Raw genomic sequence first — 21738 nt, 5'->3', positions numbered from 1 at the left:
CACTAAGGGTCAGTGCACCTAAGAAATAGGTGCTGCTTTGACTGTGAAATTCCATAATGGAAGACTGCCTTGGTGAGAAATCACTAACGCAGGGTGCAAATCACCGTCACCAACCTGGCTTCCCAGCTGGCTCATATGATCCTCTTATCACCAGTCCTATATTTGATGTGTTTTGCTTTTCCTCAGTCACTGTCTTGGCATATGGGGTTATTTTCTACTCATCCTTAGGGTCCCATCTAAGCTGTCATCACTTCAGTGAGGCTGTTTCCAACTCTTGCTGGCACAACTAATCACCCCTCTGCTCTGCTAGGTTGCTCTAAACCTTCCAAGTATCTCTCCATGATGTGACTGTCATACAGTGACATCATTCACATTTACACAGCTATCTTATGTGCGTCCATCTCCAAGGGCTAGGTAAGCATGAGATCTTCTCCCAAGTGCTTATTAGGTGAGAAATGATCAAGTAATTGAAATTCAGAGAGAACAGACTTGCTCAAGGTCCTACAGCAAAGAACTCAATGGGCTGAACTGACACTCAAAGCTAGGACTCCTTGCTTCCAGGTCCTTCCTCTTACTACTGTGTTATTCACCTGCACTCACTAAAATTCACTTTAGAAAACGGCGCACCTACTCGAAGGCAAGCACTGTGTTAGGCCGCTGAGGTTATAGAAATACACGGATTACAGTCCCCGGTTGCTGCCTAGAGCTCACCAAAGCACATGCGAAACGCCTGAGTGTAGTTGTCTCTGACACCAGTGAGTCAACACATGGGTTTGGCATATGTCAGGCAGCTGGGCTACAAAACAAGCAATTAGGCTGGGTGAACTCTGCCAGGAAGGAGTACTCATGCCAGGCCAAGGGGGCGAGGCGTCAAACATGCTGGCATTGGCCCAGCCAAATACTCAGGGCCCGACTGAGGTGCCCTGGCTGACGCCAGTGACGGGGGAGATCTGCCTGACTGCTTCCTGGGGACACCGGCCAGGTTTGGGATCAAGGGAGGAAAGTGTTGGAGAGACAAAACCACCGTGAAACAGAACCAAGTAAAGAAGAAACTCACCTCAGCCGCCCGTCAGGGAGAAGTGGAGGGGCGTGGTGAAAGAGCCCTGGGCAGGGGGTCCGTTCCCAGTTCTGACTCTGGTAACTAACTGTATGACCTTGGAGCATCACCTGACCTCTCTGGATTTCCATTCTCTCACCTGTACATGCAGGCTGAAGATTTTCTCAAACAGATGTAAAGTGGAATGTATGATGGTTTTAACTTGGTGCTCCTCAATCCAGCTCAAGCAGCCCTACTACACGTGGCTTCAGAATCCTAATGGAGCTCATACAATGCTGATACTTATTTCTGAGTTGTTCCCTTTACATGGAACCTTCCACCTGTCCCCTTCACCTGAAAACCACCTGCTTAGCCCCAGGACCCACCTGGAGCGTACCCTAGCACTCGCACTCCCTGGGCTGTCTCTGCAAAGACTCTGAGTGCTGTCATACTATTGGGCAACCTTTTCCCCCCAGCAGATCACAAGCTCCTTGAAGACAGGGACCACATCCCCCTCAGTGCTGGACTGCCAGCACTGAGCATGGGTGAGTGATGCTCATTTCTTTTTTTTTTTTTTTTTTTGGGCGGTACGCTGGCCTCTCACTGTTGTGGCCTCTCCCGTTGCAGAGCACAGGCTCCGGACGCGCAGACCCAGCGGCCATGGCTGACGGGCCCAGCCGCTCCGCGGCATGTGGGAATCCTCCCGGACCGGGGCACGAACCCGTGTCCCCTGCATCGGCAGGCGGACTCTCAACTCTCAACCACTGCGCCACCAGGGAAGCCCTGATGCTCATTTCTGAGTGGGCAAAAGAAAGCCTCCACCAACACAAGGGTGCGCCCTGGAATTTGAATGCGTGGTGCAGAGTAAGCTCTTGATAAATTATTTACTAAATGAATAAAGAACTGATATGTTTCTGTAACTGAAGATGAGAGAGATACCAAAGAACTCTGAGCTACTTGACCTTGACAGGGATATGGCTACGGAACAGAGGGCTCCAGGGGCTGGGTTTTCTAGTTGGTCACAAGTTGCATCCCAAGGCTGGGTTCCTTCCCCTGGAGGATCCACCCGTCTCTGCTTGTAGCCTTACTGCTTTGATGCTACAGCCTCCTCTTCTGTACATTTAAAGGTTTTGAAAACTTAAAAAAAAAAAAGAATGCCAGAAATTAAGTTAGATTTGTTATTCATTGTGTATCATACGAGCAGATAGAGGAAGATGAAGGAAGAAAAACTGCAGCTTGAACATTTTTTGTTATTAAATGGAGACAGCTAATGAAGCTGGTATTCAGGAAACTGGAATAATCATTTGCGATCTATCTAGGCGGCAAAAGGTAACTTTAGCCTTTCTTTGCTTCAAGGTATTTGTTACTGTGTGCCACTACTGGTTATGCAAATCACTCCTTTGCATTACATACTTTAAACAGATTTCTATGCCAGACTTTTACGCACCCTTTAAACTGTTTTCTGCCAACTCATCTGACTGACTAGGGATCTTTCTAGCACCAACTACACTTTATCCGACATCTTGTAAGAACCTTACTTGGGCCCAAAGAAGCCCCACTTCATGGCCTGTCAAACGACCCCCATCAAGGGGGGTCCCAGTCAAAGCCTGACCCTGTCCACTCAGTAGCTTCCAAGACCTTCTTTCTAGCCTGGCAACACGGGCCATTCTGTAGCCCTTTCTTCAGAGCTTTCCATCTTGGTCGCTCTGTCTCCATTTCTTCAACCAGCTTTTCTAGCCTGCTGTCTTCCACCTGTGTACGTTTTCTTGGGAACCCACTAGTCATGACATGTGAGAAGAGACCTTCCTGATCATCTCTCTTCACACTTCACACTTCCTGCAGAAGTGAGAAAATAAAGCCTCTGCAGGGGATGGATTTGCCCATTCTCGTAAGAGTGGCTGGGGAGCCAGGATTCAAATTCAGGACTTCCTTTATTATCCATGAGAACTCAGGAAAGTCACTTCACCTCTCAGGCTACTTACCACCTGACACAGATACACACCTAAATAACAGAATCTCAATTTGTTTCAGCCGCCTAAAAAGTCTGAGTTAACATCATCAGAGGAGGGCTCTGAAAACTATTTTTGATCACACACCCTTTCTGTAAACATTTTCTGAAGGCTCCATGGGTGTGTTTATATTTATTAATAAATTGTACACACATGCTATCATCATTAGCTAATACTGGAAAGCATAATATATGCTTGGTGCAAGATTTAATGGACAAAAAATGAATATTTCAACTAGTCTTCTTGATAATTTTGAATCTTTTGCTTCCCTTTTTGTTAGATCCGATGAGAATGATCACTGCTGTTTTTAACTTCATAGTGGAGTTGAGGAAGACTCTGGATCGGGAGTAGGAATATCAGCTCTGCCGTTTGACTGCTGGCTTGTATTTGCACTTGTCATCTTTGATTGGTAGTTACTTTGCAAAATCCTTTTATGCCACTGGACCCCTTTTTTTTTTTTTTTTTTTGCGGTACGCGGGCCTCTCACTGTTGTGGCCTCTCCCGTTGCGGAGCACAGGCTCCGGACGTGCAGGCTCAGCGGCCATGGCTCACAGGCCCAGCCGCTCTGCGGCATGTGGGATCTTCCCGGACCGGGGCACGAACCCGTGTCCCCTGCATCGGCAGGCGGACTCTCAACCACTGGGCCACTAGGGAGGCCCTGGACCCCATTTTTTATGTAAGTTTGGTTAAAGCTAGATTTTACACACACACACACACACACACACACACACAACACAGTCATGTTATAAACCAGTAAAGCTCTGTGAGGACTAGATCCTCATCTCACTCAGAACACCTCACGTGCTCGTCCAGACACGTAACCAACACTGGGACCAAGCAAATCAGAGAAAACCTGGTGTTCCGTACAAGTAAACAATCATTCTTTCTTATTTTTAAAGATAAAAAGTAAATGTAGACAGACGTCCTAATATTTTCTTCCTGTACCTCATGGACCACGTTGGGCAGCGCCTTGGGACCACTGTACAGCCCTAGAGTTACGATGGTGTGTGTCTGTGCTTTCTTTGTGTGAAATAAACTCTAATATGCTATATATTACTATATTCAAAAGCCAACTTCCAGCTGTGTTTCGTTCTTTATAACTTATTTCATCGCTCTTCCTATGTTTACTTTGTATGTCTTTCAATAACCTTAGGCCCAAACCAACAGAACTCGATCTAATCAGTTAACGTTTAATAACATTCCGATTTATTGGTGGTCAGGGAGTTGGACCAGATCCTCTCTTGAGGCACCTTGCAAATCTAAGATACCCAATTCTCCAGACCATACCACTGTCAATTTACCACATCATCAGTATCCCTGTGCCATCCATGTCATTTTCTGTAGTACCCATTGTGTCCACATAAATTAGTCCACACTCTTTAGCTTGGCATGTAAATACCTTCAGGATCGGGCCCCTGCCTGCCTCTCACATCGCGGTTTTCCATTCTCACGTCCTGTGCTGCTGCCACGTTAAATTACTTCTCATACCCCTGCCTTGGCATGCACTTCCATGCCTCCCTGACTTTGTCTATGTTGGTTCCTTTGCCTCAATGACTGTCCTCCCATTCCTACTAATCTCTCCTTGAAGGCCTGCCTCTCAGTGAAACTCTTCCCTATTTTCCAGGACAAAGAAGCCACTCCCTCCTTTGGTGAACAAAGCACAATGTACCTATCCCACTAAAGTGTATTCATCTGTTTAAACACCTTATCTTTTCTAGATTGTGAGTTCTTTGAAGGGAACAACTATGTCCATTTCATCTAACTCCGTGTTTATCACAGGAGTAGGTCTACTAGGATGCGTTCAATAAATGTTGAGTAAAGAAACAAATGAAGATCACATAAATGAATGAAAAAAGATGACGACAGAAAAATATGAATATAGTTATTTCACATAGTCCAAAGTAAAAAAATAGATATACATGGGTTGGGGGAAGAGAAACATAGATGAAGGCCAGGTAAATGAGAATAGGGTTCAGTTATTGGAACTTTAACTGAGCACCTACTATGTGCTATACACGGTGCTGGGTGGCAGGGAAGATATTTATTCATCCATTTTCTTACTTATGGAAATTACAGGACAACAGTGCCAGTAGTTTCTGTTTTATTTTCCATTGTATTCTTTTTTTTAAAAAATTTGTTTATTTACTTATTTTGTTGTCGTTGTTGTTTTTGTTGTTTTGGCTGCTCCATGCGGCATGGGGGAATCTTAGTTCCCTGACCTGGGATCGAACCTGTGCCTCCTGCATTGGGAGCGTGGAGTCTTAACCACTGGACCGCCAGGGAAGTGCCCTCCATTGTATTCTAAGCAGTTAAATTACTAACAATAAATGAGACAGAATCCCTATGCATGAGGAACTCACCTTTCAGAATGAATATAATTTGACTTAAAAAAAAAAATTCCTTGTATCTTGAAGTAAAGCTAGCATGGGGTAAAAAGGGGAGCTGCCTACAAGGTCATTCCAGTACGACATACAAACATCCCCACAGTTAGCATCAAGCACCAGGCCCTGCCCAAGTACCCTGACTCTGTTCTTCCATTTGGAATTCGGCTCAGTTTAGACTCCACCAGAGGCTTCCAGATCACTTGCTGGGTGTGTGTAATGAATGTCACAGGGGAGTACTCCAGTTCACGACAGAACAAGCTTTGCTCTTGGACTGTTTTGTGTATATCTGGGGAGCGGAAAGAAGAAATCCACAGACTTCTTCAGATTTAACAGGAATTTAATGTTTAACTAGAAGAGTCCTTTGGGCGCCTGAGTCCAAGCCCCTAATTTACAGGTGAGATACGTGATCCCTAGAAACGGACAGAGCTTCCCCTCCATCACCCACTGAGGCTGAGGCATCGACAGGTCCGCTATGATGCTCTCACCCCACCTGGGGGCATCCAATGACAAGATGGCCCGGTAACTGCTAGTGGCTTCTGGGCCCTTAGGCCTGCCTCCTGCAGAGCCCAGAAGCCACGGTCCTGTGATCTCCTAACTTTCTGTGGTTGTTGAGCTACTTCAGACACTCAGGGAGCACGAGGTCCTGGGCCCCTGCTCTGAACACTCAAGCCTGGGGGCAACTCGGCTGCTTGAACGCTGATGCTTTGGGCTGAGTCGGCTCTCGCAGAAGTCACCTGGAATACTTCCTGCTGGCCAACGAAGGTGCACACGAGAACAGAGCCCATGACTGTTCAGGACACCGTATTTCCAGAGAAGTGAGTCCTGGTTGTGGCAAAGGAGAAACAGGACTGAGAGAGACCAGCCAGTGGAGATCATTTTTGAGGAGCAAAAGCCTCCTGATCCTGGGTGACAGGGCTGGCCAGGTCGGGGACACGGCTCGGAAACACTGACCGTGTGCCTGGGGCCAGGGATTGTGAGTACATGTCTATATAGGCTGTTCTCTGGGCTATGCAGCCAGAGGACGGCCTCTAAGAGGACTCCTCAGCAGATGGCTTGTGTTGCTAGAAAAACTTGAAGCAGCTCTGCTAAAACGTGACTGCACACAGTGTCTCAGTGGACAAGTTCACTTCACGACCGTGTGTCCTGTCTTCCTGTCAGGGTACAGGACAGGTCTTGCTTCTTCCAGAAAAGGGAGACTTCGCTGCTTTACTCAGAAAGGGGAGACTAGGATGGACCACAATTAGACCCACTTCCTGGGGTGGGGCTAGTGCGGGGCAGAGACACAGAAAAGAGCCGTGCAAATCCAGCTCGGCAGGCCGGACCTGAGGTGTAGAGCAACAGACAGGTGGCATTCAAGGGAAACAGTCCTTCCAGGGGCAGGGGAGGAGGACTGACAGGGGGCAGGCATGGTGAGGGAGCTCCCAGGGGCAGCTGGATGTGGACGTCCTGTGTGTCACCAGGTAACGATGCCCAGGTCCCTAAGCAGAGCACGGTGGATCTCCAGACCCAGACATGGCAGGGGTGGGAGCCAGGTAAGGGGAGGCGAGGCTTGCATCCTCGGGTGGCAGGGCTACCAGGCCGCTCATATCAGGGACTTACGGATAGCAGTTGAGTTTGGGATTCTGGGACAGGACAGAAACCCATTGCCAGAGCTGGCACATAAAGGGTCAGGCAGAGGAATGGTAGGAGGACTGGAGGCTGAGCCGCTGGGGTTGCTCTAAGCCCTCCTCCTCAGGTTGGGGTTAGTCCTAGAGGCCTGCAGGCTAGACCCACAGGGTAGAGTCACAGGGCCCCGCCGTGGTGGGAGGAGGTGGAGGCAGGGGAGGGCGGGTGGACAGGTCTCTCTCCCCGGCTAGAATACTGCCCAGAGGTAGCATCACCTCCCCACAGCCCCGCACCGTGGAGCTCACTTAGAGCCAGCTCTTGACGCCTCCACGATTGGACTGGGGTGCTGGTTAGACTCATTGCAGAGGTGTTTGGTACGTCCTGACCCTATATTCTCCAATATTAGTGATGTGAAGCGTGGCCCTCCAATATTTTAACTTCTCATTGCTTGACGTTTATCAGTGTTGGATGGCAATGCAGAAAGTCCTTGATTTACAGACACTGGAATTACTACTTGAGAGCCTCACTTAGGACTCCAGGCTCGCCAGGACTCAGGCTCTGCTACTGCATCACTGAGCCAAGAGTTTTTTCTCTGGCCTCAAAGTCTCCTCTTCAACCACACAGGACTGCCCATCTCAAAGGTCTGTTCACCTCTGCCTGCCACAGTGCCGGGGCACTTGCATCAGTTATATAACGGCATTAATGCTTCGGGCTAAGATTCTCATTTCTCTCCCAGTTCCTACGGTGACACTAAAACCTATACGAATACAAGTGTCCTTCCCAATGCGAACACTAACTCCTGCTGTAAGTGGTAACAGCCACTAACATTCATCCGGGGCTTACTGCTCTGACACATAAGTGTTTTATATCTCCTTCCATCCTCAGACATCCCCACGAGGTACCAATTATTACCCTCATATGACAGAGGAGGAAAGTGAGGAACAGAATGATTAAGGGACTTGTCCCAGGTCACACAGCGGGCAAGGGGTAGGGCTCAACTTCAAGCCTCGCTACCTGCCTCTGAGGCCGTGCTCTGGAGCACTAAGACCTGCTGCATGTTAGCTTTTTACTGTGTTGTACAGTATTAGAAAGAAAGTCAGGGCCAGCTGGGGTTGTAGAGTTGTAGCAGCACCAGGTTTTACAGACTTCCAAGCTGAAGATGTGGAGGTGGGAACATAAAAGACCTAGCAGAGAAGAACAGAGGCTCGGCACATGGGCTCTAGGACCAATCAGCTTGGCTTCAAATGCCGGCTCTGCCACTTACAAGCCGTCTGTCCTGGGCCAGGTTACTCCACTTCTCTGTGCCTCAGTTTCCTATCTGTAAAAGAAGGGGCATGAATTCCCTATGTTATATGGTTTCAGGGGAGATGTAAAGGTGTTACTAATTATGAAACTTACAAAGCATTTCAAATAATGCCTGACACGTAGAACATCCTTGGTAAATATTCGGTGTTCTTACTGAACGTGTGCTCTGCACCAGCCATTGGGCTTCCTGGGTATTTTATCTCATTTAACCTTCCAAATAACCTGCAGGGTGAGAATGAGTGACCCCTCATTCCAGATGAGGAAACTGAGCCTCGCTCACCCAAGGTCGCTTGCTCTCCCTTGCCCAAGAACTTGAATGCAGGGCCTCTCCCTCTAAACCCCGAGTGGTTCCCGCTTCAGCGCTGCATCGTCGGCTAACGCTTCCTGTGATGGACAGCTAGGAGGAAGCTCAGGCTACAAAGCAAACGTCGTAATTCGGTTTTGGAATCAATAAAGGGATGATCAAGTGGCAGAGGAGGACTTGTTAGATGATCAGGATGATGTGAGGAGTTGCTGCCCGCATCCTGAATTAAATCACCTAGTTGCTTTATCATCATAAACATTCATTTCAATGCGGGGAGGGATTTTTTTTTTTTTTTTAAACCAACATGAATAATATATAATGGCTGACATTTTGGAGGAAGCAGGTCCTTTACCTTCTTCCATCTTCCATCAGGGTAATTTATCATTGTCTTTCTTCCTGGCCCCCTTTTTTAAACGGATGGGGTAGCCTGTCAGTTCAGCTTGTTCTGAAAACGCAGGAGTATAATTCAATAATAAATTCGCTCAGAGGCCAGCTGTCAGGAAGCTGGTGTTTCTATGAACTCCATTAGATGACCTCTATTGCTCAGACTCTCGGAGGGCTATCTGAGGGCTGTCTTAAGGCCTGGGGCGGGCCGAGGCGGGTGGAGTGGCAGGCAAATGCATTTCTGGAACTGCTCTGTCACCGACACTTGCACGTGGCTTTAGGTCTGCAGTGGGCTGACGAAAAATTATATTGCATACGGGATCTTTCCCCCCTCTTTCCCATTACATTTTTCCTCTTGTAACCTCCTACTTCCAAAATTCTCGGCAACATTGTGGCTTTATAAAGGGTCTGAGAGAAATTCTAAAGGCTGACGTGGTATCAAGGTTATTTCACTTCTGTTAGTGGCCGTTTTAAGTCCTGACTGAGGTGACATGCCCTAATCTGGTCAGTGCACAGGCGAGGGGCAGATTTTTCTCAGTTTCTTCCCCAAACTACCTTTCTGGTCTCAGAGTCCCCTCTGTTCTTCTTTTTCCTCCATGGCCCCTCTGCACACCAGGATCATATCATCCTAGATTCCCTGAGACCCTCCTGGTTTCAAACATTAGAGCATGTCTCTTGACTTTTGATTTGGAAAATACTGTCACCATAATTATGCTCCGGCCACATTAAAATTCTCTTGGTTCTTTGATTATCATGGAAAGTCATGCTGGTTCCTCAGTCTAGAATGAATTTTCAAATCCTGTTCAACTGAAACCCACGGGAAGCAACATACCCTATTCAAGGGTACACACCACACACGCACGCATCATGAAACACATATCCTTTTAGAGTGCCACACTGATATTTTCTATTCCACGGTACACTATTCCATTTAAGTTTACTTCTTAAAAAAATAGTTTCGACCCACTACTACACTGACTTCATGATGTGCTAACAGGTTGTTGTGACCTGAAATGGGATAAATAATGTTTCAGTGGCTAACCCTCCTCACTGAAATCTTTGTCTCAGGCCAAAGGCCATCTCCTGCCAGAAGTCTTATTTCATTAGTTCATTTGTTTGTTTGCTCATTCATTCTCAAAACCAAACATTCACTGCGGCCTGTTCTGAGCCAGGCCCTCTGCCGGGTGCTGGAGAAACAAAGATGGGCCAGGTGCAGCCCCCCCGTGCCGTGGAGCTCAGGGACCTGGATTTGCAGTGGGAGTGATGGCCCTGCCTTTGAGCTCTCAAAGCACTCTCTCTCTACTCTGTTCGAGCACTCAGCAGTAGCTGATCGGCTGACGCACTGATTCATCCACCATTCACTGTGGTTTAGTCTGTGCCAATCCCTCTGCTAGGCACTAGGGACTGAATGACCAACGAGGCATGGGACGCACAAGGAGGCCCCAGTGTAACGGGGTCAGATGCACGTCTTCTTGCAGGCCTAGTGCAGAGTAGGTGCTGATTAATATTTACCAAATGGAGCGTGGCAGGTCTGTCCCTCTCTGCACCTGCCCATTCTCTCCTCTCCATAGGATCTGACCCTCTCTATACGATACGATACTCTGCCTCCTTTGAGATGAATACTCTGGTCCATCCCTCCTTTTTCTAAAGTCCCCCTGACTCCTGAAGTCTTTTCTTTTTGGGTTCAGTGTGCCCTGTGGCTGACTTTGGTAGCAACCTGCCCACATCCAACCACTTGCCTGAATGAGCTGATAACCTATTAGGATTCGAGGAGCCCAGAGAGACTTGACAACATCACATCCTTCCTCTTACCAGTACAGTGTCCTCAAACATGTTCTGAACCGGTATTAAGTAACTTGGCGGTGGTTCTTCCTCTTCCTATAATCTGCTACCCTGTCTAGCAGTGGCAATCCACAAGTATTCACTGAACTGATCTGTCTGCCCTGTGTCCAGCTCTTTCGACCCAGTCAGTCCTTCCCAAGATAAGAGATACAACCAAAGTTGTGTAATGGGGAAACAGCTGCCTTGAGTGGTCTTAGAGGAGGAATTGTCTCACACTGCCCTCACTTACCCAGCTGTCTAATCCCAGGTTCCACAGTCTGGGTCCTGTTATCTGTCCTCCTAGTGTGGACAATCCAGCTGGGGATCCTTCTTCTTCCACCTGCAGACCTGAATGGTTCCTCCCCTCCCACACAAGTCTCCGTAGAGGGCACCCTGCGTTGTATTCTCCCCATGAATCCAGGGGAGGGACAGGTGCTTTCCACTAGGCAGAATGGCTTCAGGCATTCAGGCCAGGGTGGAAAGATGGTATTCAAGCCACCTAATCTGGTGATGGTGGTTCCCCTGCCTGTTTTTTCCCTCCTACTTTAGACCTACTTGAGATCAGCTGAAGTCATTCATATCTCTGTCACTTTATGTGGAGCTGAGCACAGCAGTGGCAGAGGGTCAGACAGAGCTACTGCATTCATCAAACCTGTATTAAACACCTGCTCTGGGCCAGGCATTGTGCTGGGCTCTGGGGACACAGATGAACCAGACAGGGTCCCTGCGGGAGGTCTTCCTCACTCTAAGTCCATCTGGCGGTACTTCTACTTTAGTTCTGAGTCAAGCTCTGGGCTTTCCTCCAAGAAGTCCAGCCCAGCCCAGCCAAGAGCCCACTCTGCTTGGCTGGGGCCCTCACATCCTGGGTTTCCGTTGCCCATCCTTCCCGGAGGGCTACCCCTGCTCTAGTGCCTCTGACACCAGCTGGGGTGCTGCACAGAAGCATGAGGAAGCCCCCATATAACTGCTGGTGTCGTGTATGCATCTGGAGAACCTCTGCTTCCTCATCCCTGCCGTGGTCAGGCCTCTGAGGAAAAGCATCCTGGGGAGAGCCCTGGGTGCTGAGGACTGGCTGGCTTGCTTTCCCCACAGAAGGGTGCTCTGGTCAGTTTCAACTGGCACTGAATTCCTCTCCCTCTCATGGTCGGTCCCAGCATGCCTCATACTTGGGTCTCTCTGAGTCAGTCACACAGCTGGGAAACTGCAGAGTAAAGGAGCTGCACCCCTGGGGCTCCTTGCTGGGCTCAGAAACGCCGCTGGATTTCTGGGTGACAGCCTGCCTCTTGGAGGAGCCTGTTAAATGGACTCCCGTTCAGACTATACACACTGTGGTACAGCATACGGGGTGCAGGAAAATACGGGGTTTTTCTGTCCCACAGGCTTGTTATTGTTAAACGCAGGCACAGAGTCAGGTTGGCCTGCCCATCAGGAACCCCGCTCTCTGGAGAAGTGCCACTGGACTCCTCCCTAACAGGAAGCCCGGCTGACAGCTGCCTCGTAGAATGCTGCCGTTTCCCTTCCTCAAATAAGGATTCAACAATCCACAACTCGCTCCTCTCTGGGTGGCAGCTGGACTTTCCTGGAGGGCAGATTACTCTCAAGTTTCACTTCCAATCAAGGAATTAGAGCTGGAAGCTCTTTCTAACATCATCACCTCCACTCTCATGTTCATCATCATCACCACCATCAACACATAATTAGCAAACATTTTTTGTGTGGCCAGTACTAGTCTGAGACTTCATGTACTTCTTGTTTTTTCATTTAATTCTCACGACAACCCTGCACAATAGACATGACTACCCTGCTCTTACAGATGAGGAAATTGAGGCTCCGAGAAGTTAAGGAGTTTTCACATAGCTATAAAGTGGATGCAACAGGCTTCACATCCAGGTCTTGGCCATTTTCACCAGACCACGCTGCTGTCATAAACGCCACCCCACCGTTTACTTATCACAAACGTACCAAGCCCCGTGCTAGGCGCTTTATCTCGGTGAGTCTTTTCAATGGCTTTCATGAAACGGTTACTATTATTCCAGTTTATCTTTGGAGGCAGGTACACAAAGGTTCCATCATTTCCCTGGGGCCACACTGAGCTAGTAGGAGGTAAAGCCAAGATTCACACTCCGGGCGCTTTCTATGATACCACATTTCTTCATAGGAGAGGAAAGAAAGCAACAACCCAAACCTGGCAACTGATTTCACTTTATCCCAAAGACGCAAATAAGCCCTGTATTACGGGTTCAGAGCATGACGATAGAATCCAAGCAGGCAGTCTAAAGAGAAAAGCATCTGCTGTCTTGTGTTTGTGGGTTTCCAGTCACTTGGGCTTGTTTTACATAAAAATCTGTTTGGGGATACTTAGTAGTGAATGATAGCTGCTTCTTCTGAATCTAGATCAGTGAGGGGCAGGGGCATAATGATTCAGGAGAATAACAGGCAAAAGGAATTATAACAGTAACATTTGGAAGCTTCCGTTATCCGTTCGTTTTAGAGCAAATACTCTATTCCGGGCCCTGCCCTAAGTAATATAGGTTTGGAGAGATGAATGGTCTCTACTTTCAAAGCATGTTATTTAACTGAAGGTGACAGATACATAAACAATCATCTGGGGGCTTCCCTGGTGGCGCAGTGGTTGAGAGTCCGCCTGGCAATGCAGGGGGCACGGGTTTGTGCCCCGGCCTGGGAAGATCCCACATGCCGCGGAGTGGCTGGGCCCGTGAGCCATGGCCGCCGAGCCTGCGCGTCCGGAGCCTGTGCTCCGCAACAGGAGAGGCCATGACAGTGAGAGGCCCGTGTAACGCAAAAAAACACAAAAACAAACAAACAAAAATAAAAACAATCATCTGGGAGCTGACTTCTACACCTGCTTCTTCTACTAATCTGTAATGTGATTTTAACAGATAATTTAACCTCTCTGGACTCTGAATCCTCAGTAGAAAATTAAGTAAAATAGATAATGTATCCATCCATCCTGTGTCCCACTGTCCCTCCCCATCGCTCCCCTCTCTCCTTCTTTCCTTCCATCTCTTCAATGTTCAAGGTATATATCGATATATGCATATTTATCTTGAGCGACTACTAAATGCTAAAATGAGTGAGATGCAGTCCTGTCCTGGCAGACTCAGTCTAGAGGGTTAACAGACATTTACATATTCACTATATTAAGCCCTTGTCCAGAGCCACATATCCATCAGTGGCAGAGGCAGGATCTGAAGCACAAGTTGGCTGGACTCCAAGGCCTATACTCTTTTCTCTCTGCTGAGCAGTCCATTTCTCCCAGTATAGGTTTCTCAAGTTCCCCACTTGACAGGCTCCTTAAGGCATGTCAGACTGGGAGAAAGGATACTGAAATCCTTGGGCGGGTGCCGTGTGATTCCTGGCACGTAAGCAGCAGGCTCAGGGATCATGGTCCCTGTTGGTACTTATTAGGATGGCATGGTAAGGGCACCCCAAAACAGAACAGCCACTGGCAGCCAACCAGCCATAGCCCTAATCAGATTCCATAACAGGTCCAGTAAAGAAAGGGTGAGCAAGTAATATTCCCCTTGGTAGGAGTAATATTTCTATCTCCAGTTGACTAAAAGAACTCACACCATGGGAAGGCCCACAAGCATACATACAAAATCACACAATTGAATGAAAGAGCAGAAGCTCCCTACCCAGAGACGAAAGCGGTATTTCTGGCCAAGATAAACGAATAGGCTTTTCCTCACTCTATTTCTGCTCCTGGCTCTGCCACTTGACTAGCCTGTAAATTGGGGAAGATCACGTAACCTCTGAGGTTCTCAGTATTCTCGGGGTAAGCTGAAGGGACTATAAAGTACCTTCATCCCTAAAAAGGTTAAAGTTCAAATGCTTTGACTCACTCTTGCTGGGCTCAGAGAATTCCCCCGACTTCACTTTTCCCCTCTTGTCATTGCTCCTTGTGAGGAAGGGCTGGGGCAGTGGAAAGCATGGGCCCTGGAGTCCCAGCTCCATCATGTCCCAGGAGCGAGCCTTCTCCTTGGATTCCCAGTTACTCTCTGGGCATCATAATACTACCTTCTAGGGAGACTCCCCAGGAGTCCTTCTTAGGTCCCCACTCGGCCCCCTTACACATTTTCCTGGATCCAACTTCTGTGTGCTCATGGTTTCATCTACTGCTTGTTTCTTGATGGCTCACCTATCAAAAACCCCAGCCCTAACCTCTGTGTGAGCTTCAGATTTGCTTCTGAACTACAAATAGACATTTATTCTTGGGTGTTCTACTGAGGTGAGTCCGTTCCTTGCCCTTGCCAAGCATCTGAGTAAGAGACTCCTCTCTCCAGCATCCCTCAGACCCAGCAGAGGATGAATCCCTGCTGATTTCCCTCTTTAAATAGAACTGGGGATGTCATTCATTCTTCCCTTCCCTCATCCCTACCACATCGTCCCCTTAGGGCAGGAACTCTCTTGGCAGAGAAGTCATGAACATAGAAGGCACACAGTCTGTGCTGAACTGAACTGGGCTGACTTTTAAAGAAAGCTCTGTGTGCATGAGGTATCACTACATTGGAAGACATTCAAAATAAATTATCATAAATCCCTCCTTCTGGGATACGTTTCCCAAGTTCACAGACCCTGATCTGGGGAGCAGAGAACAGACAGCTGCCTTTTGCTGGCTCCTGTACACTTTTATGCCCCTGGGTCTTTGCACAAGCAGTTCTCTCACCCTGGCACACTCTCTCTCCCTTGCTGAGCTAATTCTCATCTTTAAGACTCAGTTCTTAAGTCTCGGCCTTCCCCCACCCAGGAGCACCTTCTCTATGCTTCCAGAGTACCCTGGGGGCATATTTCTGGTCTATCACAATGGAACTATTTTTTTGTCCCCTTAGTGGGCTGTGAGTGACCAATGGGCAGGGACTGTGCTCCACTCATCTCTGTGCTTCCAGCACAGGACCTGGCACAGAGCAGACCTCAGTAAAAACCTGTCCAATAGACGACACCACTGAACGCTTGGGAAAGAATGCATGGGCATATGGCTTGGGGTGCCAGCAGATGCACCCCACCCCAGCCTAACAAAATCTCCCGGACATCAGCTCTGAGGGGTGATAGTGTCAAAGCTTTCAGCCCATCTGGAGACCACAGAATCAGTAAGTGCTGACTGCAGAGTGGGTATTGATCCAAGATTCCCCTTGGACCTTTGATTTCCCACTCTCTCCATCTATCACCCAATGAGGACAAAAAAACTCCACTCATAAAAATTCCAAACGCCCTGGGTAGCAGTTTTCTAAATGTGGGTACCTGAGGCTGCTTCCCTGCCTCCCCTGCCATTCCATCAGGAGCCTTCAACGCCCACCCTCCTGGCCTCCTCCCACTCCCATCCACCCACATGTGGCCCTGGGGGTGAGCCACTTCCCCCTCAGAGAACCACAGCCAGAGCTGGACTCACCCTCCGTCAAAGGGGTTCTCCCCGGGGATGATGTGTGTGCTGTCCCTGCCCACGAGGAACTTGATCCGGTCGTAGAAGGAGTGCAGGTTCTGCTGGGACACAGGGGCCTGTGTCTCCTGGATGATGTCCAGAGGGTCGGGGGAGCCCAGGCACAGCGGGCTGACGTGACAGAGGGGCTGGAGGCAGCAGTCGGGGTCCATGCAGTCCACCAAGCCATCTGCAGGGGTGACAGAGCATGACGTTTATATGGCTATGTTCAATCAGCATCATTTGTCCACAGAGCCTTCCTTCATTCACTTCTCTATTTTCCATTCATTGGAAAACTTTATTAAGTGCCTGATAGAAGCCAAGGGCTTCGCTGGGTACCAAGTAGATTCAGGTGTGAGATTGGGTGGCCGCCTACTAGCTTAGCAGGAGAAGATAGACAAGTCAGTGGGCAGCGAGACGTGTTTTTCTGTTTTTTGTTTTTTTTCAGAGAGGGAGAAGGAATTATATATATGAAGGCCCAGAGTTGAGAGAACAACACACTGAACATTTGAGTTGCTAAATTCAAATGCTGGGCTCAGAAGGTGAGGGGAACAGCACAAGATCAGGCTGTGAGGTTGGCAGGAGCAAACAGCTGGGCCTCCTGGACCAGGTTAGGGAGTTTGCATTTCACCCTCTGGACAATGGGAGCTACTGAAAGGTGTTAAGCAAGAGGTGATTTTATCTGAAAGTCACTGCATTGCTGAAAGAGTGTCCCCTGTATCGTGGAGAGGGGACTGAAGGGGGCCCAAGGCAGAAGCTGGGGGCTGCATGGAGGCAGTGTTGCTGAGATTACACGGGAGGAAAATAATGGTTCCTGAGACTAGAGCAGTGACAGTGGAGACTGAGAAAAGAGGACGGTTTGGCGAGACGCTCAAGAGGTGAGACCTGGCGACTGACGGGCTTCGGGGGTAAGCAAGAGGCAGTGCTGGTGGAGGCGGTGAAACCCCCAGCATCTCTCCTGGCCTCGATGCAAATGTGTGGACACCCAGCTCTGCCTTCTGGGTGAGAGGGGATGGTTTCAGATCACCCGCCAAGCTGCAGAGAATTCTCTCTAGCACATGGGTGGATTTCTTTAGGGCTGAAAATTACATTACAGCTCCCAGCTTCCCAAAGTGCAAAAAAGAAATTCCACCAGGCCACAACTTTTTGGTCTCATTATCCCAAAGCGCTTTTACAGGCACCCAATAGAGTAGCTTAAAATAGATGACAAACCCAGGGATTAGAGGATACTGCCCAAAGCGGGGGACAGGGAAAGCCAGTCTGTGTGCTCTGTAGGGAGAGAACAGTCGAAGCACATGTGTTCCTCTGTAGGCTGGAATTCTGCCTCTCCTGCTTACCAGCTGTGTGACTTTGGGCAAACTTCCTCACCACCCTGGGGGCACGGATCCTGCTCTGGTCATCTCTGTTGTATCCCCAGCACTTACTACAGGTGTTTAAAACATGACTGTTACATAAATAAATGAAAGAAAATTGAATGAATGAATTGACAAATGAATCAAGGGGACGAAACCAAAGGACAGACCACAAAAGGCAGAAGACCATTATCTTCATTCAATTCAATTAAACAGTGTGGTATGGTGGGAGGGTGGTGAGGCTCAGAGATTGTAGCTCAAGTCCCAGAACTGCGCCTAAGAATGACTCTGGGTGAGTTCCTGTGCTTCATCGCTCTGAGGCCCCGTCTCCTCAACACGGACATACTCCCTCACTTCTGTCTCCATGGGTTTACAACGCAGATGCTGCCCACCGGAATACTGCATATGCATTGCTTAGACTGGGTGCCCTACCCACACACGCAGCACTCTTAAGCCTCCTTTCTGGCCTTGGGATGTTGTGGCCTCAGGCAAGCTACCTGACCTCCCCGAAGCCCAGTTTTTTTCTAATAAATTAGGGCCCCAAATCCCTTGTCTTTCTCTCCCAACTTCTGCATGGTATCCAAGACCTTTTACGCTATGCCCACCTTGAGGGCAGCACAGTGGTAAAGAGTATGGGCTCCAGAGCAGGACTGTCTGAGGCGAAATCCTGGCTCTGAAACTTACTACTGTGTGACCTTGGGCAGGTTACTTAAACTCTCTGGCCTCAGTTTCCCACATCTCTTACAAGTGGATTCTTTTTTTTAAATTTTTTTGCCCACACTGCGGGGCATGTGTGATCTCAGTTTCCCAACCAGGGATCAAAACTGCGCCCCCTGCAGTGGAAGCGTGAAGTCTTAACCACTGGACTGCCAGGGAAGTTCCACAAGTGGATTCTAAGACTGTTACTTAAGTATTTTTTTACGTAAGTGAAAAACATAGTGTATGTCCCCCAATCTAGCAGAGAACCTGACACGTAGTAAGTACTTAATAAAGGTAGTTCCCTTCCCGACCCTGACCCTAGAACACGGCTCACCAAAGTGTAGGGCTGCATCCTGAGATGTGGAGGAAAGGGATTAGAGCTCCACTCCAGCTCTGTCCTGGGTCCTACCTTGTGGCTCCTGTCCCAGCTTCCACATATACCAGCTAACTGCCTCGCCAAGCACCTGTTTTCTCCTGCAGTCGGCGGGCTCCATCACACATTCTCGGGCTGCCCCTGTCAGACATTGCTTAAGCACATAATTACAGCCCAAGCTGAGGGTTATTTGCATTCTGCTATTGATGTTAGCATGACAGATTCAGCTGCTGCATCCATAACTCTGCAGAAATGCTCCATTATTCAATCCCGGCGGCGAGCAGGGACGCTGACCATTAAATCAGCTAGCACAATTGAAGGGCTGTGAAAAGTCATGGCTAATTTGAAATTTTATTAGCTCTTGCCTGCTCTTGTTTACCACCGAAGCAGTCCCTGGAAACCAGTCTTTTACTTCTTTATAAACACTCGGCTCTGTGGCACCTTGGAAGAACTGCTTCCTGTTCTCTGGTCCTGGTTGGAAGGATAGCCAGGAATGATTGCTAGTATTATTAACTTTTGTATTAAATGATGATGATGATAATCACAGCTGCCACCTACTGAGTGCCAGGCATTGTGCTAAAGGCTTTACAAGGAATGTTTTCAAGGAATGTGTCATTGGATCTTCCCAACTCTACGCAGCAGCCACTGTCGCCACCATCACTCCCGTTTCAGAGAGAACGAACCAGAGGTTCCAAGTGGTAAAGTGACTTGGTCAAGGTCACACAGTCAGTGACGAAGGTGACTTAGAATTTGAACTCAGTTCTTTCTGAAAAATAAAAGGTTCTCTGATCCTGAAGAGACTTTTAGGCACGATTTCTTGAGTGGGAAACATGAATCTACGAGTGTTGCTGAAATGCTACCCTTCTGTGCTCTTTCAGTGGCCTGGGTGACCTCCACCACTGCACTCATCTCCCCATATTGTAATGCTCATTTTCCCTGTCTCACTCCCCACACAATGAGCTCTTAGAGAAGAGAGGCTGCCCGTCTACACCTCCCTGTGTTGACGCTCCCCTATCATTCATTTGGCAAATATTTGCTGAGTCGTAAATGTGGGCTAAACCTCCACTAATAGAGACCATCATATTTAAATGAGATACGTATTTTAAAAATGAGTAGGGCCCACAAAATTCTTATCAAAGTCTCAGTTTATGAGACCAGCTTCTGTGCAAACCCCTCTCTGTTATTTTCAAATGCAGCATTAGGGCAGCCTGCAGCAGGGCATATGGCTGCTCTATGGTAACAGAGACTCTTCCACGGTTTCAGTTTCTTAGGCATAGATGATAAGTTTTAGAAAAGCTGTAGTAAGAGGAAAAACTATGTTCTGAGGACAGAAAAGTAAATTTGGGGGTAGATTAGAAATTAGATTAGAAATACATCAATATACGGTTTTCGAGATTCTCTGGGTTTGGCTAGTTTGGAGACATTTAGATTTTCCAAGCACTTCTTATCTCACTTAATTGTATATTACACACACACTGGTTGACTTACAAAATGTTCATGTTTCCTGTATTTACTATTCCCATTGGGAGACCCTTGTTATCATAGGAGCAAAAACAAAACCCAAAAACCCGTCAGGAAAATAGGGAGGATTTTTCCTTTATTTCCTTCGAAATTTCAATAAAATCCTCCTACACCCTAAACTCAAGCTTTTGGGAAATTACATTTCCCCCACCCCCACCCCAAGATTTCCTTTCTCCTTGAACTTCTGAAGGCCTCCTCTCTCCCCTCACATGGTGAAAGTGAAGAGGGGCAGATGAAAGTGTCAGGATCCCGGAGGGCAGGAGGGGCAGCAATGCCACACCCGGCAGGCAGTGGCCTCTGGTGCCGCAGGGGGGTGGGAGAAGGAAACAGCCAGAAAAAAGGCAGAACAGAGATTAAAAAGAAAGACGAAGAAAAAGGAAGGAAGGGAAGAAGCAGAGGAAAAAAAAGAAAAAGGGGCCAGGTCCCTGGGGCACTAAATGAATATTGCAGAGCAGTTCTTGTGCTTGTGACCCTTGAACATGAAGCCCTCTGGTGCTGAGATGCCGCACGGTGCGTGGAGTGCTGGCTTCTGCTAACATTTCCACATACGTCCTATGCTACCAACTTGAGAATGAGGGCCACACCATTTCCTGTTGCCTCCCTCCTCAGCACCCACCCTGCTGGTGGGTGTCAACTGACCTTGGAGAGGGGCAAGTGGAGAAAAAAAAAAGCCAGGCTAGAAGCCTGAAGGCAGGGTTCCGTCCCTGAGTCTGTCACTCTCTAGCCGTGAGACCTTGGGCACATCCCTTCCTATGTCTGAGATGCAATGTATTCACGTCAAACCAGGATAATAAGCTCTGGCAACCTCTCGGGATTGCTGAAAGTTTCCTGGGTCGTGAAGAGTAAATCCGTAATTCAACGAAAGAAGTCTTGGAGTCCTTCACCCTCTGCAGACGGTTGCTATGGCACAGGAATGAATGAAGTCCTCTGCCATCAATTGCGGTGCTGACTAGTGGTGGCCTCCTATTCGTGTTGTGACCTTAACAGATGCCAGGGAGTGGTGGGACTTTGGGTGACCATCTCCCCTGGTGGCTGGCCTGCTGGAACTTTCACAGGAAGTGACAGGCGGGCACGAGAGTTCTATCGTAGGTGGTGACTCAGCTGGCCTTCTCATCTTTACAAAAGAAGACACTGGGGTCAGGTTAGGTGATTTACCCAACGTCATACTGCTAGTGAAGTAGCAGAGTTGGGACTCTGGTCTCTTCTCTTTCTTCCAAACCAGGCACTAGTCCACAGTCTGCATCTCTTTCCCTATTAGTGCTTTGGACATCCTGGATCCCCCAGCCCTGTCCCCCATCCACAGAAGGCAGAAAATGACTTATTTCTTATCCTAAATGCATAGCACATTGCCTTGTGCACAGTGAGCGTATTTGCTGAATGAATGAAAAAATGACTGAATTACGTGAGGATCCTAAATCGAACAGCTCCATCAGTTGGATGGGGCTCATCGAGGGCTGTGAGGCATGATGAAACCCCACCGCCACCACGGGAAGAGCTCGTTCCTCTCC

The 21738-nt window shown here is 48.4% G+C and overlaps 1 protein-coding gene across 1 annotated transcript in view; it reads right to left on the bottom strand.

Annotated features, from left to right (window-relative positions):
- TENM4 (teneurin transmembrane protein 4) overlaps positions 1-21738 on the bottom strand; it is a 385687-nt gene that overhangs the window by 77843 nt on the left and 286106 nt on the right. The window contains exon 15 of the mRNA XM_065882183.1: positions 16259-16475. Within this exon, the coding sequence (XP_065738255.1) occupies positions 16259-16475 (217 nt within the window). The remainder of the gene's footprint in view (positions 1-16258; positions 16476-21738) is intronic.

This window comes from Phocoena phocoena, chromosome 8 (genome assembly GCF_963924675.1).
Source record: "Phocoena phocoena chromosome 8, mPhoPho1.1, whole genome shotgun sequence".
NCBI lineage: Eukaryota > Metazoa > Chordata > Mammalia > Artiodactyla > Phocoenidae > Phocoena > Phocoena phocoena.
This window is presented reverse-complemented; position numbering and strand designations above follow the sequence as displayed.